The following is a 17440-nucleotide window of genomic DNA, read 5'->3' on the forward strand; positions in this document are numbered from 1 at the left end:
TTCGCTGGCCAAATGCTGACAGGAGGAGCAGAAGAGGGATTATTACATAATCGCAGTGTGAAAGCTGGCACCAGTAAGTGCCTCATTGAGAGACCAGCTTTCCATTTGCACAGCGGAGTGGGGAGCTGGCAGATGCCGAGGTACAGGGACTAGTGCTGCACAGTATGTGTGCACGGAGATATGGGCCAAGCAGAGCACGCTAATTTGGGAGGACAGAAGTATCATCTGCACCTTTTAAATAAATGAGGATTGTCAGGGCACCATCAACCCCTTTATTGGTCAAGTAGACACCATTACATCGTTCCATTTAGGCAGTCAGTGAGGTCATGAGTTTACCAATCCTCAGCTATGCATTAACTTGTTAAGCCTAGAGAAATTCAAGGGGGTTATTTCAACGCAACCTTGAAAAATGTTTAGAAAAGAGTTTTCAAGGCAGGGCTAAACTACAGTTGGATAGTCATAAATTAGAAAAAGAAAAATACTTTTGGTATCCATAATCACTGTAGTAGCACTGTTAATCACAATGAATAAATTATGAACAGAACAGAGAGTCATCACAGCTACATGCCACTGTACAACCAAATAGACTATTTTACAGCATGTTCTTGTTAACTGCTCTTGCAATGCAGAAAATAAAGGGGGAAACTCTTAAGATCCAAACACTCCTCGATGGGAAGTGACAGATTTTGAGATGAGAAATAAATAATGCAGAGCTGCAATTTGTCCAGAGCGAAGCTGGTGGCAGCAGCAGGTGGAGAGCAGGAGCGCAGTGACAGGAGGTGTGCACTCGCTCTGAGCAGTGTGGGGTGGGGGTACATCTCAATGAGGGCACTCTGATCTCCACGCTCCTGATAGCCGCCACACTCGCCGCGTTGGCCTATGGCCAAACGTGGCCCCGCCATCCTCACTGACGCATCGTTCAAGGGCAGTGGTTCCACCCTGACCTTCACTCTGCATGGAGGACGTGAGGACGGTTGGTCGGGGGGTTTATAAACAGGCCAGAAACAGACAGTCATTTCAGTGCTGTTTGTTTTCTGTGTCTGCAGGGGCACGCATGAGATTCCAGAATCAACTCTCGAATAAGCGAAGCCAGATTGTGGAGAATAAAATATATTTTTTTAGATGTGTCCGCCATTTTAGTAGAACATCAGCCCTGCAGGTGTTCAAAGGAAAAAGCGGGAGCAAGAGGCAACCCAGGCAGGGATCACTTCCCTGCGTGCGAAACGTCTCGTCCCAGAAATGCGCTGGCTATTTTTACACCTCGCTCCGTAGATCCGGTGGAGCCTGGCCACGTTTCTGGGGCAGACGCACCCCACCATTCCCCCCCGTCCCCAGGCACCCGTCTCACCCCCAAAAAAGCATCTTGTGCCAGACATTCTTCACCAAGGAGACAGGATGTGTGGGGCGGAGCGGCCCTGGCGGCCGTTCTCAGCGGCTCTGAGTCCCAGCAGCGGCTCCTCGCTCGGCAGGGAACGACTTACCCCAGAAACACGCCCGGCTGGCAACAGCGGGGCAGAGCCGGACGGAAACGCACGTATCACCACGTTTCCCTATCATTACGTCAATACTTCTGAGGTACGAACGCCCTACGAATAAAAGCCCCCAAACCAGCGGGAGGGCTATTTCAGCGCACCCCTTTCAGAACAAAAGGCTGGGAATACGTGATGAGAGAGATTAGCAGAGGCCTTTTAGCAGAATTACCATTACCATAAGTACCGGCAGTGGCAGTGACAGCAGTGCTGAGAGCCACAGACGGATGGAGAGATGTGTAGAATTGACGCAGTGGAAGAAAAAGCAGTGGAATGCACTGGGAGATTGATGCCGGCACTGATTTGAGCACTGCGGGGATTGATCAGCAGTGATTGAGAGCTTGAGCCTCATTTCCCGCTGACAGACTAGTTTAGCAAAGTCGATCAAACCGACAGCTTTAGTATCTTTATTTACATATGGTAATTTGCTTAGAATGTTAGAAGGATCTACTGATTGTGAATACACTCAGTAGGAAACTTCGTGAACAGTGCATGCCGATTAATTTTTTTTTTCTTTTTTATGTTTCTTGATTTTTCTGAAAGCGTACATCATTTAAATCATACATTTATATCAAGTTGTCTCATTTCAATCAGTGCGACAAGGAGATTCAAGGTCACCTTTAGTGATGTTTGTGCCATTGTAAGAGACGGTGGTGCAGGTGTGTTATCGGGGTTTGGAAGGAGGGGCAGTACATAGAAATTAGAAATCCCACATTTCAAACCCTACAAGGTCATTTCATTCATCCACCATATGGGATCTCATCCCTGCCCAAACCCCAAATATAACACACACACATATACTTTCACAAATATGCATACACTCAAACATATACAGGCATTTGCGTATATACACAGGCACATACACGCCCACACTTTCATGCATTCATGAAAACACTCAAGCGCACACACAAACACACTCACAGACACAAGAAAACAGATAATCACACATTTACAAATGCTCAATGCGCACCAAGCCGAACACAAATAAACTTTAACCCTTTAGACACCAGTACAATTCCCACAGATTACTGACTCTAAAAATATGTTTTCCAATTTCCAAAAAATTCTTTGTACATTTGATTGTACATTTTTCTGCATGTTTTACTGAATATTCTCAAGGAGATGCAGGATCTACCAGCATGTAAAAGTTAAAGTATTTAAAGTTGCACACAGACACGCAAGCACACACACACACACATTTCCCCAAAGACTCTCTAAAATAAAAGGATTAGAACTGCAGGGTTTGAGTGTGGGTGGTGTTCCTCCCTCGTTTTCCTCCTTGGGTTTTAAGAGCGGAGCACTGAGGAGACAGTGGCCTGAGGTGATAGGTTTCTCTGGAGAACTGTGCAGGAATTACACCGACACCCTCTTTAGAAGCAGCTTCAAGCTTTTCAAACACAAATATGAGAAATAAAAGAACCATTTCTTGCGCATTGCAGAGGGTGCCAACAAGGCAAAAAACACTGGTTATAGTCAATCTAATTCACAGAATTATGCATGCTGTATTCTAAATATCAGTATATAGTCAGTGCTACAGTATTGCTCTCAAAATATTGGATATTGAACCAGTGTTACAACTTCAGGAAAGTGAGATTCTTAAAAAAAAAATGTTTTAACTGAATATCTGCTATTCATATTTGTCATTGAAAAGAGAATTGGCACCCACAGGTAGAAAGAGCGAACAAAGACGTGCTGTATGAGTTTTTGCTTCAGCAGATAGACGGAACAGACACACACAAGACCGCATGACACCAAGACTGAAGAGGGACGAACGTGAATACGCAGAGCGCATGGAGAAGGCATGTCTTCACGTACCTCCACATCCAGAGAGGCCCCTTCAGAAGTCAGCTGCGAAAGCATTGGCAGCCGAGAGCGGGGAAGTCTTCCTGGAGTCCTCGACGCTCAGCACTGATAAACGAGGACGGGCTGCTGACGGACGGGACGCATTTGGCGGGGGGCGGCCGCGGGGACTGCAGGCGCGAGCGCTTCAGCCTGGAGCCAGGCGACGGAGCTAATCTCGCCGAGGCGCTGAGCGCTTCCTAAACCGCGGCTGTCAGAGCGGCGTGCGGCGTGCGCGTTCAGCCTGGCCTGTCCTCCCCCACGAGCTGACACTTCCCTTTAACTCCGCGCTGACAGACGCCGGCGCATGTCAACCATGTGCGCGTAACGCTCCTCTGCGTGTGTGTGTGTGTGCGTGGGCGCATGTGAACGTACGGCTTCTTTTATACAAATCCTTCACATCTGGCACTGGGGACTGGTCCTGACAAGGGATTAACCGTTTTTTTTTGTGCGCAGACCCGGGGTAAAATCCTGAGAGTGTCGGCCTCCCTGCTGGGGCAGTCACAAACAGACAGAACGCGCTTCCCTCAAAGTGAAATCAGCCCCGCGCGGCTGATGAAAGCCCGCCATCCATTGAGCAAAGTGCTCTGTATGTTAATGGCCAGCCTGCCGCTGACACCACAGGTGCTGAGAGAGGAGGAGAGGAGAGGGGGAGCGAGAGGAGGAGAGGAGGGAGATAGACACGCCGGGGAGGACGGGGAGAGGGAGGGACGGGAGAGAAGGGAAAGCGGGGGCGCGAGAAAGAGGGGAGTGAGAGAACAGCTGAGAGCGGTGATAAGGGGAAGGAGGGAGAGGAGACGGACGGCGGGGAACGCCGGGGATTTGACGGACGGGTGGACGGGGAGGTTGAGACGGCGGGACGGGGCGGAGGAGAGGACGGGCGGACTGGGTCTGCGGATGGCGGAGGAGCGGAGACGCGGCCGTTAACGCAGGAGGGAGGGACCGGGGGGCGGCAGGGACCGGGGGGCGGCAGGGACCGGGGGGCGGCAGGGACCGGGCTCCGCGCGGAGGCGCAGGGAGTGGGAGGCGACAGGAGCACAGGCAGGGGAGGGGAGGTGCTGACAGAGAGCAGCGATACGACAGGAGCAGGGAGCAGGAGAATGACAGGATCGAGAGATGCAGGGGGTCAATGAGCGACGTGCGCGTGTGGGGGCAGAGGCACAGCGAAGAAACTGATGAGCGCAAAGATGGGAGCAACGTACTGAAAGAATGTTCCAGCCGGCTTGGCTACAAAACAAACGACTACATCTCACAAATGTCACAGGTGTCACAACGCTTTGAATAGCTGGTCCTTTTCCATATCCGTGAAAGCCGCATGCCAACATGTTTGTAATGTATCAGTTTTATCTTAAGCACATTTCACAGGAGTATAAAACCCTGAAATAGGTCTGTTACAGTACACGGTTATAATCGTGTTCTGTGATTTTGTGGCGGGGCTCCCCTCGGAGCGGTGGCTGGTTTGGTGGCAGAGCTGACAGGAATGCTTTCCGCTCAGCTGTCAGGAGTACGGAGGCGTTCCAGAAAAGCGGAGTGCGGCACCTCGCACAGCATCGTGAAAACAAAACAATCCCCAGAACCTCATGAATATTTAATACTCGTACCAACGTCTGTAGGGCCGTGCCGCGAGCCGACAGGGGCATCGTCTGAATTATTAAATGTTTGGCACTGAGCAAACAACATGATTTCCATGAGAACTTTCTGCGCACTGCCTAATCTTTTTGTCTAGCTTCTCACCTGTTACTGCAGCCCCCAGATAATCAGACAGACGGTCTGAATGAAAGAGTGCTCACTCCAAGCACACAAATCCCTCACATACACAAGCTAAACAAACAACAATAATGGCGCTTCGGGTCTTTTCGGCTGCTGAAGATTAACACTCCTCTGTCCCCGCTGGGCATGTTCACAAGTTGAAATCAATGAATAAGTACAAACTCAAAAATAACCTTGAAGAAACCCAATTAATTATAAGTATGGTTCTTGGTTTTTTTTAAATTATTTTCATTTATTTCATTTAATCATTTATTTATGCATTTGTGCTCTTCAAGTAACGTTCACCTCCTAACAAATCCCATTTGGAATTGTCATTTACATTAATTTCTTTAGATCTTTAGAGGCATCAATTTTTTAACTGGATTAGAGAAAAACATGTCCATGTCAGCTTTCAATACTAACTGCCAAAGAATATGATATCCTCATTAGAGAATAAAAATGTATATCTGAAAGCTGAAAGGCTAGCTGCGATATACAATTTTGACACAAGATCTTTTTTGTCCAAACTGCTTTATTACCCAGAACAAGAACAAGAATGGTTAGACTGGAGAGAATTGAGTTTGAACACTTTTCGAATTTCTCGGTTTTTCTGTGCACTTTATATTTCAGTCCCCTGGCCCTATCACACAGCCATGTAAGAGGAGACACACTGTTATCTCTGGCAGTGAATTTGACAAACTGTCTGAATATTTGAAGGTTTCAGTCATGCTGTTTTAGGGTGGTTCCTAAAACAAGCTAATCAAGCTTGTTGACGGAACCGAGAAAATGTGATATGATAACATCAGCCTCCTTAAATTGTCCTGGGTAATTGTCTAAGACAATAGGGCCACGGTGGCGGGAGGGCTGCTCTTATTCTGGCTGCTAAAGAGCGATTATAGCAGAAATACAGTAAACTGATGCTGCCTATGTGTTCTGTATACATTCCCAAAATTCAATCACTGCAAACTGGCAGATTTTGAATATCCATAACACAATCATACTAATCAAGGTGCAGATGTTATGGCATTGTCATGACGTATCTTCAGAAATGAAATGTGAAAGAACATATAGAAACTGAAATTGTTCAATGAAAGACAAAACACGCTCTCTGTCACAATCTCTCTCTCGTTCGCAGTGTGCCCCACAGTGAGAGGCACGCAGTGTTTGTCTCCGCCGCAGCCTGAGAGGTGAGCGCCGCACACACAACCCGCCAGCGTCCAGCAGCAAACCCCACACACCCAGCCACACACACACACTGACTCCCAGATAATGCGCAAGTGGAGGCTCTGTCAGAGAGGGCAGAACTGCAGGTCAGAGTCCTGCTGGTCCAGTCGGCAGAAACTATGAAAGCTGAATCCTCATACATCGCACGGAAGTGGCAATACACTGTTTCAACATGCCTCTGCTGCATTTCTGACTGCTTCCTTGTTTTGAGCACCGCGTGGCAGAAGCTCAGTGTGTCGGTAATGGCACGTGCTAAAGCCATATCAGTCCTCAGGGAAAAAAATGAGGTAGAGCACGTGTAAAAGGGCAAAGGTCACATTCATGCCCTACAGTCAGACTAGAGGTTTTGCACAGCGTAAATAATATCAGAGTAAGCCTTTGGACCTGCCTCGACAATTTACCAGCAGTCATCAAATAGAAACCCTGCGTTCAGAAAGGTGTCACTATAGCTAATAATGTATTCTTCACACATGTGAAAAGACCTGATGTGATTTGATTGACTGCTCCAATGCAAGAGAGTCAGAGTGTATCTACAGAAAATATATTGTTATACTGTACTTACCTTTCTACAAAATGCACATGTAAACATAAATGCATTTTAACTCCACTCAGCTATTACACATTCACTACATTCGGAAAAACACAAATGCAGAAATAAAACTGTAACAAACAGCGAGGAATTAGCCTATTTAGCAAGTCTATTTATGTAAGTTTAAATATTTATATCAAGATATCAAAACAGTGTTCAGCCTATGGCGATGATAATGTTCCGACATTCAAACTGTCCAAAGACTCTTTCAAATGTTGGATTTTCGAATGAGGAAAGGATGTTGCACACTTCAGTATAGTGCGTATGGCACCAAAACAGTGCAGGAATGTCAAATGCGCTGTGTCTGTAGAGTGCTGCCTAGGGCACTCTGTCACTTTCACTTTGACACCAGCAGTTTTTTTCCTACCAGGACTGCCCCTCACGTCATGTTGACAAGTCCTCGAAGGACAGTTTTCATTAACAAAGTCAACCCACGTCGAGGGGAGGGGGCAGAGAAACACAAAGTTTTCAGAGACGGGATCTTCTGAGACGACAAACCCACAACACGTCAGAACTCTGGGCATGCATGAAGACGTAGCAGAGAGGAGGACTGAAGGAAAGAGAGGAAGAAAGCCACTCTCTTACCTGGAAGGTGTCCGGCTCCTCCGCCCTCAGGAACACTTGCTGTCCCCTTCTGAAAAATTGAATGACCGCAATGAGAATCTGCTGCAAAATCAAAACCATTATTTTTAGAGGCTTCTAGTTTCTAGCTATGTTTTCTCTCTCCTGCTCTATCTCTGCCTCCCTGGCTGGCTGTCAGTAGCTGGGGAGAGAGTGCCTGCATACACCAGCGCACAAATATGCACACACTACTCGCTTATCTCTCTCACTCCCTCTCTCCCTCTCTCTCACACACACACACACACACACACACACTCTCGCTCTCTCTCCCCATTCCTCTCATCTCTCACTCGAACGCTCACTCTCCGCGCTCTGTGTATGTGCATACGTGCGTGTTTGTGTGTATGTGTGTGCATGCGGCCGCGTGTCCGCGTGTATGTTTACGGATATGTGTTCGTGCACGTGTGTGTGTGTGTGCATGTGTGTGTATATGTCTGTGCCAATGCATGTGTGTATGAGTGACTGGCTGACAGCCACATCTTCAGTGCTTACAAGTCCCTCCCTCTCTTTCTCTCAGTGGCTGGCATGTCATCTACACCTGCTGCCCATAGCGATGGGGAAGACAAGCACTGTAAGTCAGAGGTGTCGGGGCACAGAGCGAGCGAGCAGCGTTCGTCCTCTCTCCATTCTCTTTCTCTCACCCTCTCCTCTGCGCTGCACTGAGACCGGGAAGAGCGCCGCTCCACTCACGGCTCCTCCGGGTCCTAAAGCCCGCGCACCGAGCCATCCACATTTCCCCCCGATTGGCCGTATCAGCAGGAACTCTTAGTTTATTCACGGCTCAATAAACATCCGCACCACAGCCCTGATTACTGTGGGGAGGGTTTTTTTTTAAAAGGAAATACACTGGTGATTTTTTTTGCCATTAAATTCACCAAAAAAGGATAAGCCTGTTTGCTCCAAAGCCAAATGAAAAACAAATTGTGCCAGGGTAAATCAAAATAGTTCCTCATCCAATTGAGCTTCTGAGAAGGAAGGGACGCTGATGATGATGATCACAGGAATGATTTGACTAAACAAGCCTTGGTAAATGAATCCCAGAATTTCCATTTTATCTCCAAGCTTGTAAGCCATGGTAATTACAGTATACATTAACAGGGTGCAATGTAGAGGTTTTACACCGTATTAATGTAGACATTTCACCATCTACACTTTGGTGTACAGTATATGCAATTCTAAGCTGTCAGTTTTGTAGCGCGTGACACTTCCAAGGCACTTAGCATTTCATTGAAAGAGTACATTTTGCTCTTGAATGATGGCAGATTAAGAAACATGGTCAAAGCAATAATCAAGCCTGCGGCACAGCACATGCCTTTTGAATGAATGTAATAATATGACAAAACTCCTACTATAAACCTGATGTCATATTTCAATGGCTCCGTGAAATAAAGAGTGATACTGATAACAGACAGATTGAGAGCACCTGAGACAAGACCCGAAGTCCAATCTCTAGACCTGCTAGCTATATAATTTCATTTGCAGACAGGCCCAGTTACACACAAAGAAGTATTGATCAAGAGTCACTGAAGAAAATGGCATAATTACTTATGTTTAAAGAAATGTAATTACGGAAGCAAGGACAGACCAGAATCTTATGAGAAATAAACGAGAGCAAACCTTCAGATAACCTTGCCTGGTAGATGTGACTTTATTCCTCTATGTAATCAAATTCATTTAGTGCCTACATTTAAATAATTTAATATACATTATTTCAGGCTTATAGAGTGCATTATTTGTTGCTTGCTATTTGGGAATTCCATCCAATTTCTATCCAAGAGTACCACAGAATATTTTTTTACAAAAGGCAGGATCCAAACACATCATTTGAAAATAAAAAACTTTCCAGGTGAAAAACAATTTTGCAGACGTACAGAAAGGTAGGTAGAAGTGTATATAAGAGGGGGAAAGAATTACATAATTATACTTTGGGGGTTTGAGTGGAATTAAAATAAATAAAATTGAGGAAAACAAACAAGTGGAACAGACAAGAGACAAACAGGTCCAGCTTGTGATACATCAACAACAGTTCTACAAAAAGAGACAGCCACAACTTCTTTTACAATTATATTGACGTACTTTGTCACTAAATGCGAAGCGACTGTCAGACATCCCTCCAGATTACGCATGCATGAGTATGGCCGTCTTTGGAAGATTCCTTTCCTGATGGACAAAGGTGCCTCAAGGTAGCGGAGCTCATTTGCATGGATGACATCATGATTCAAACATGAGTCTATACCTGACAGCCAAATCAACCAGAGGGCTTCATCAAATAGTGAATAACGATACAGCGCAGAAATTAATAACTGTATGAATTTACAGACAGACATAGGTTAAATGTTTATGGCTTTTAAATATGTTTGACACTGTGTTCTTGAAGGCTGTATATACAGTTGCATATACAGGTATGCATGTACAATTATTATAATTAAACACATTTTCAGTACACAGTCTTGCACTGTGGAAACATCCGAAGTATATGGAGGCCTTTGTGACATTGAATTATGTTGGGAGTTTTAGACATAACCCACAAAGCCTTCCACATAAAGATCAATTCATCCACATTCCAGAGCTGGATATCCCTGCCTCTTACAGACCTCAGCCCAGGTCCTCTCAGACTTCTGCTTATCATCCCAGGAATACCTTCAGCACTACAGTAAACACTTTGTCTTGTGATCTACGTGTCACACTACAAAGAGGCCACCAAGCCTGAAACCAATCAGGATTTTTATGTTACTATTTTATTTGATTTATTCACTCTTGTTATCTCTATGTACTGGTTGAATTATCACAATTCATTGTATAACAAATTGCGTTTTCACAAACATATCAGCAAAAATATAGAGTATAGAGAGAAACACACAAAATTCAGAGCAAAGGTAGCCTAATAATACAGTCAGAGTGGAGAGCTGAGTGTAAGAGACACAGAAAAAGAATAACAGAGCACCGAAAGAAGTCAGAAGTCTAAGAATCTCAGAGCTGACACCTTCCTCAGCACAAGCAGTAGGACTGCTCTGCTCAAAGCAACACTATTACTGCTACTATGCACCAAGAACATCAGCACTGTGGAAAACAGAGAGAATTAGCCCAAGCTGTGGCTCTCTGTGACTCTCAATCTTTAAAAGTCACTGAAAATAACTTAAATTATAGTGTATCGATGACATACTGTATTATGTATGGTGGTTAGAAATATAGGATCACATATTCATAAATCATAACCCTCCAAAAATATTTTTCCAAAGATCATTATTGTTTTGTTTTGTTTCTTACAGAAGACACGCAGTCCTCCCTCTGCGTGAATTGTGCTTTTTGATCTGTTAGAGCTCCAAACCGTTTCCAATTTTAATTACATTTTATGAAAATGAAGGCATTTCCATTTTACCGTTTGGAGGGAATTTTTTTAGCACAGGGTTATTTTCCTAAAAAAACTAATTGGAATTCATGTTTTAGGTCTAGCTACAACATGTGCAACATGAAATGCTAAACAAGGAACACCAGCAGAGTGTGCATTTGCATGAAATCAAACAACTGTATGCCTTCCAGAACAACGTCCATATCACAGAGGGCTTCAAGAAAATTGGAACAAATCCCCCCTGCCCCTTATTCCATTAAAAAAAAACATTTTCTTTCTCAGCTCCAGGAACATGTCTCTCCATGAGGGAGTGAAAATGACTTCAGGTGCAATGTCATTCATGCTCTCTACTGACATTAATCAGGAAATGTGGAGTCAAGTCAAGCATGAAAGAAGCACTTACTCTGACATCTTGCATTGGACTTCTCTGGAGAGCTATGGATTATGGTAACAGAAGATTCCAAGCCCAAAGTGCAGCCCACATCAAAAACAGGAGATCCGCAAAGAGAAGCGTTGCCTGTTCTCTCAGGAGCAGACGAGCGTAACTGCAGCCCAAAGACCGAGCAGATGCCAGGTCTCTCTGAATCAAGCCAGTCGCACACTAACCACCATGTAGCTGTCCGTAAGCCCCATTCAACAGCACTGCAATCTCCAGCACTGGGAGGAAGTGCTGAGGCTAAGGCCGGAGACAGGAAGAAGGAAGTCTCATCACACACATGCACGCACACACACGCACGCGCACATACACACACGCACACACACACACACACACACGCACACACGCACGCACACACGCACGCACGCACACACACACACGCACACACACACGCACGCATACACACGCGCACATACACACACGCACACACACACACACGCACGCACACACGCACGCACACACACACACACATGCGCGCGCACATACACACACACACGCACACACACACACACACACGCACACACACACACATGCGCACATACACACACGCACACACACACACGCACGCACACGCACGGATGCACGGCCTGGCACTACATACTCCCACTGATTCCAATCTCAAGAAACAAGAAAATTTAGCGACATCAGCATCATGTTCGGTTGCCAAGTATGTGGACATCATATTAAAATACCTTATGACACCACATCACATTCAAATAGTTAAATGCAAAGATATTGGCACAATTTGACTGTCAAATTGGTTGTTTGAAAAGGTGGAAGTGCCCAATCAGTCACCAGAATTAAATCCAATTGAACAAGAAACAAAAGTCTGAAACCATAAGCAACTGAAAGAGGCAGCAATGAAAGTCATTGAATACAAAAGGTATGCAACTAATTGTTAACTTTTCAAGTCATTACATTTGCCAAAACATACTTTGTCCCAATATTTATGTTGACTTAAAACTGGGGGACTTGGGGAACTGATCTGCATTGTTGTATGGCATTGCTGTAATATAGTATAATATACAGTATGCTAAGCAAAAGTCATGAGTAAATGCAGACATTCAGAATTTTGCATAATGGTCGTTGTTTGATTTGAAATACAAATATGATTAATACATTAATACAACCAATTTACCATGACTGTTCTAGTGCTTTCACATTTAAATGCATGAGAATCTATTTCCACAATTTGTAATGTTACCAAATGCAAATTAAGTTTAAAATCCCACCTTGAACTCAAAAAACACATATACAGTGCAGTGTAGTCTGTAGGTATTTGGACAGTGAGACATTTTGTTGTTGTTTTGGCTCTATACTCTCGCACATTGGATTTGAAATGAAAAAATTAGGTTACAGTGCAGACTGTCACCTTTAATTTTGGGGTATTTACATCCATATTTGGTGCGCTGGAATGTGCTGCAGTACACAGCCAAAATAACAACAAAAATGTCCCAATCCTTACAGAGTGTACTGTATATACAACAAAAGAGCATGTACTGTACTGGTGCTGTTGCCAATATTTTGTTTCTAGGTCACAGGTGTCCTGGAAGGCTTCGTTGTCTGCTGTTTTTGTGTTTCAGTGCTAGATAAGACAGTAGCTCTGTTTAGTAGAGTGTTTTATTCCAAATTTAATCGGATTAACAGGCCGATCAGAATAAAAATACCTCATGTAACCACTCAATCGGAACAAATTATCCTATCCCAATTGAAATTTTATTCGGTTTAAAAGGGGTTGTCTACAGTGGTTTGGTGCTTCATTTGGCGTTCTGCTTCTGTGGCAAGAATGCCGGCAGCTGGGAAAAAATACTTGTGAGGGTCCGACAGCAGGGGGCAGCCACATTGCATTCCAGGGTGACTTGCCACATATAGAGGACTGCTTTGTTCTGGTGAAGATATAATTTGTATTTGGGGAAAAAACCTTTGCTCTTTTTTAGCTGGAGAAATATTAGTTGTCACGCCTCTTGATTTATAATGTTTGTTCTCACAATTTAAGTAGCGCCCTTAATGAAATTCCCAGTTGACTTTGATTCTTTTTTTTTGCACGGTAATAGGCTGAGCAGTCATTTGTAGCAAGATTACCCATAATCCGTGTGTTGTTTTTTGGAAAACTACAACCAGGTGGCAAATGTGAGCACTCTACTCCAGAGCTGTCTTGAGCCCACGGCATAGCCCACGCCCCACGGTAGCCCCAGTGGTTCCGCAAGACAAAAAATCTGTCAACTTGACGGACAGGATTGCAAAAAGAATTCTGCCCACCGTCTGGCGGTATGCTTACAGCTGTACAAGCTGGAAGCTCAGCAGTGCAATGTAACTGCCAGTGAACACAGTTTTTGTATTGATTGCAAAACTGTGTTTACAGCATTATGACCTAGGCACTAGACACTGTTGTGTAGGATAGTTTTTTTTATAATGATATAGTCAATTTGTGGGTAAAACTGTAGACCAGGGCACAGACTAACACGGGGCATGTTAAAACATGGGGATTTTGCATAATTGCATTGCATTGTGCAAGAATGATGGGCTTGTATTATAGCAACGTACTTCTCATGTGCGAGTGGTTTTAGCTCCATGCAGTTGAAATTGTACTTCCGTCTAGGGTCTTTCAGCGAACTTATCCCTGGTTATGGGTATGCACTTTGTTGTACGTCGCTCTGGATAAGAGCGTCTGCCAAATGCCAATAATGTAATGTAATGTAAAGTAACATAACCTTTTGACAATCCTATTAACAGGAGAATATATGCCTTGAAAATACTTGAACTCTCTGGATACTCTTTGGATAAAATACATATTCTTTCTGTGTATGTTTGTTCACAAAGCCGGGGAAACCAACAGTCTCTGGGAGACTCTTTTACTAAAAACATTAAACATTGTTCTTAGTTTTTTTTACTAAGAACATTAAACATACAAATCCACAATAAATCACACTGGAGTTGAAGGCAGCAGTTATCCATGAGATTTGGGGGGAAATTAAACATTGTGGGCCAGACAAAAGATTCGACTGCACACATTCTCTTAGTCTACAGCGACCAACACTATGTGAGCCCATAAGGATTTACCAAACTCTGGTGATGATGGGCGAGAATATTTGCTATCCGCACCGCAAAGCGAAGGAGAATAAATCAGCCTGAGGACTGATCAAGGGCTTACAAAAAACCCATTAACTTTCCTTCTGTGGTTCCCTCTATTTCACATAATCTAAAGTCTGTAGAGCTCTCCGGGATATCTCCACATCTCACAGTGCTTTTACTGTACAGAGTAAAGACTCAGGGCACCTGCTAGTGCAAGACCAGGTGAGGTGGAGGTGGGGAAATGTTCAGCTCAGGTGGTCCCATAGGGGTCCATCCCCACTGCTCCTGTCATGAGAGAATACCCCTTGTAATGGAGAGGGGAGGCGGATGTCTCATACTGCAGCATATACTTCAACTTCAATGTTCTGCTTGGTGAACGGTCTATGCGGTTTGAAGCACAACTGGAGAATGGTTGACTTGTATCCAATGCATAGCATGGTGCACGGTAGGCACACCACTTCATTTGTTGAATTCTCAATACGTCCTCAGTTTCTCCAGATAAATACAGTATGTTTTACATATTTTGAATATACAATAACGCCACATAAACCTTTTTTTTTACTTTTAAAAATGTGTTTTGTGTCATTTGTTACTATAAATCACACACCCTGGTGCTTTTTGCACTTGCTGCCCGATATAATTTGACTACTAAAAGCATGCTGAACAGGCATGAGAGATATTAATAATCACTGGAAAAGGAAATCAATCTTTCTTTCTCAAATATAATCTCATCCATACAAAAAGGCTGAGAAGTTTAATTTGGGTAGCAGATTTGAATCCCCTGAGTGGTGCTAATGAAAAGGTAAGCCTGCAAGATAATCTTATCTGCTCAATTTCATCCTACTGGCTTGTCTAACTACACTGCAACACAGACAAAAATATTTAACATATTCAAATGTTCACAAGAGCAGTATTATTCATGAACTCAGCTGTGAATGTTTGCCCCCAAAACAGTCAGAGCTCCACTTCCAGAATGACTTTTGAAGTGTTGCAGCGGAACATCTTTGCTGGGCTTGGTAGCCTCTTGGCATCACCACTCCTGGATTCGGATCCAGGAGCATCTTTCATGGGCAGCTCCCTGTGTGTGCCTCAAAATGAGCTGCTACATTGGGCAGGGAAAGTTTACACATTAGCTCTACACCTTTCACACAGGCTGAGATAATTACTTTCAGTTTAATTTCACAAAAAATAACTGCACAGCCCAGCAATTCTGCCTCTGCCTTCAGTGAAATGTCATGATTAGTATATTGTATGTAGCTTCTCTAAATAGGTTTTATATTGTTTTGTTGTTGTTATTGGTGATGATTAAAGAAGCGCATTTGAAATGCTTTGATTCCAGTACCACTGCTGATTGCATCTCCTGATGCTCATTCCCTGAAAGTCTCTTACAGTTGCTCCTGTTTACTGAAGAGATGTTTTGCTAGCATGGTATGTGAATACCTGCTGAACAGCATTAGCCAAACACTTCATCCACGGAATGCAGAAGTATCAGAAGAAATGAAGCCTGAATTACTGGTTCAAAACCTTGCTCTTTCAAGTCAGGGAGGATGAGGCTACTTTCTAACATTCCCTCCTAATGTAGACTACAATTCTTGTGGCAGGTATCACAGAAAAATTATCTCATTTATCTATGGTTGCCTGGTTACATCTCTGCCATTTTCAAATTGTTTAGTTCTGAGAATTTACGTGTTTCAGCTCCATCTCCGGATCTGTGCCATCTGAATGCCTAAGCCCATAGCAATAAATTTACTGTATTTCCTTGGAATAGATATAAAGAGAAGATTCCTCTAATGCAATTAGTGCATTTCTCCAGTTTCTCTGATGTGATTGGCTGCCTATCACATCAAATCAATCTGTTATTTCATTCTTTTGAAACAGCATGGTAGAAGGGGGAAAAAAACACTTTCAAATCACAGTTGCCATGGTGTTTTGAATTCTGAGGCATATTAATTGCATCCCATTTTCCCATCAGCCCTTGGCAGCCATTTAGTCCAAGCATTCCATTAGCATTTTTTCACACCTTATGAGATGTGGTGCTGTCATTGCTGGTTACGCTCTTGGCAACAAAAGAGAAAATTACAGCCTGTCAAAATAAATTAGAAAGTGTATTCTGTGGTGCAAGTACCTCAAGCCTGGCACAATGGGTTTGTGAAACACATCAGCTGCCATGCCCATAGACTCACTTTTGAGCTCAACTGTGAATCTTTCCCAAAGTAAACTGAACATTGTGTCTTTTTCTTTTGCACTAACAGAACTGACCTACTGGGGCTCATTTGGGATGTTTTGGCACTAGGACAGTGTGTTTAATAACAAAACGCTATATATACATTTGGTGTTTTGAGAAAAAGGCCAATTATTGTTACAAATAAATGTGGCTCAAATTCTACATTTCATAAATATACAATACATTATTGAACTATTAGAAATAATATGCCAGTTTCAACTGACTTTCTTTTCAAACACGTTTTTTCATCAGGATGCTGTTATAATTGAAATCTAATAGGAGGTTTTAAGAAAGATATTAATTTTTAAATCTCTGGATTAAAAATCCATCTTACCCAGAACCTTGATAATGGTTGCTTTGCATATTTTCACCTTCCTGGAGTGATTTTCAGTGAATACTTCTTCCTGTAAGTAAACTGAAACTGAAAGTAATTATCTCAGCCTGTGTGAAAGGTGTAGAGCTAATGTGTAAACTTTCCCTGAATAACTGGCCATTTTCCCTCACAATGTGTGCACACTGTTCAGCAAAAAGCTGGCATTTTGCCCTGAATACCAAAATGTCTTTCTTTTTCTCGTTCATGGTACTCTACCGAACTTCTTGGCACTTCCTTTGGAGTAGCGACAACATCACCCTAGCCACCAAAATGTCAAAAAATTGTTAATTATTTGCTAGATCACTGTTTGGCTGCGTGGATATAATGCAACATGCAATGCATGTTTATCAGGGTTTGCAATAAAATACAGTATTCATGTACCTGTGACTGTGGGATATTGTAGCCTGATAGCTCCATCAACTGTAGATTGTAGTT

At 43.6% G+C, this 17440-nt stretch overlaps 1 protein-coding gene across 2 annotated transcripts in view; it reads right to left on the reverse strand.

Moving 5' to 3' along the window:
* Positions 1-11523, reverse strand: part of LOC133108205 (cGMP-dependent 3',5'-cyclic phosphodiesterase) — a 132010-nt gene extending 120487 nt beyond the window's left edge. The window contains exons 1-2 of one of the 2 annotated variants that reach the window (XM_061217660.1): positions 11304-11523; positions 7516-7564 (exon numbers count right to left, since the gene is read on the reverse strand). In XM_061217660.1, coding sequence (XP_061073644.1) covers positions 7516-7564; positions 11304-11311 — 57 coding nt within the window. In that variant the 5' untranslated portion in view covers positions 11312-11523. Of the gene's footprint in view, positions 1-7515; positions 7807-11303 lie in introns of those variants that run through there. The other variant, XM_061217659.1, reaches the window with a different exon arrangement.
* Between the last annotated feature and the right edge of the window lie 5917 nt (positions 11524-17440).

Source organism: Conger conger, chromosome 13, assembly GCF_963514075.1.
Source record: "Conger conger chromosome 13, fConCon1.1, whole genome shotgun sequence".
Taxonomy (NCBI): domain Eukaryota; kingdom Metazoa; phylum Chordata; class Actinopteri; order Anguilliformes; family Congridae; genus Conger; species Conger conger.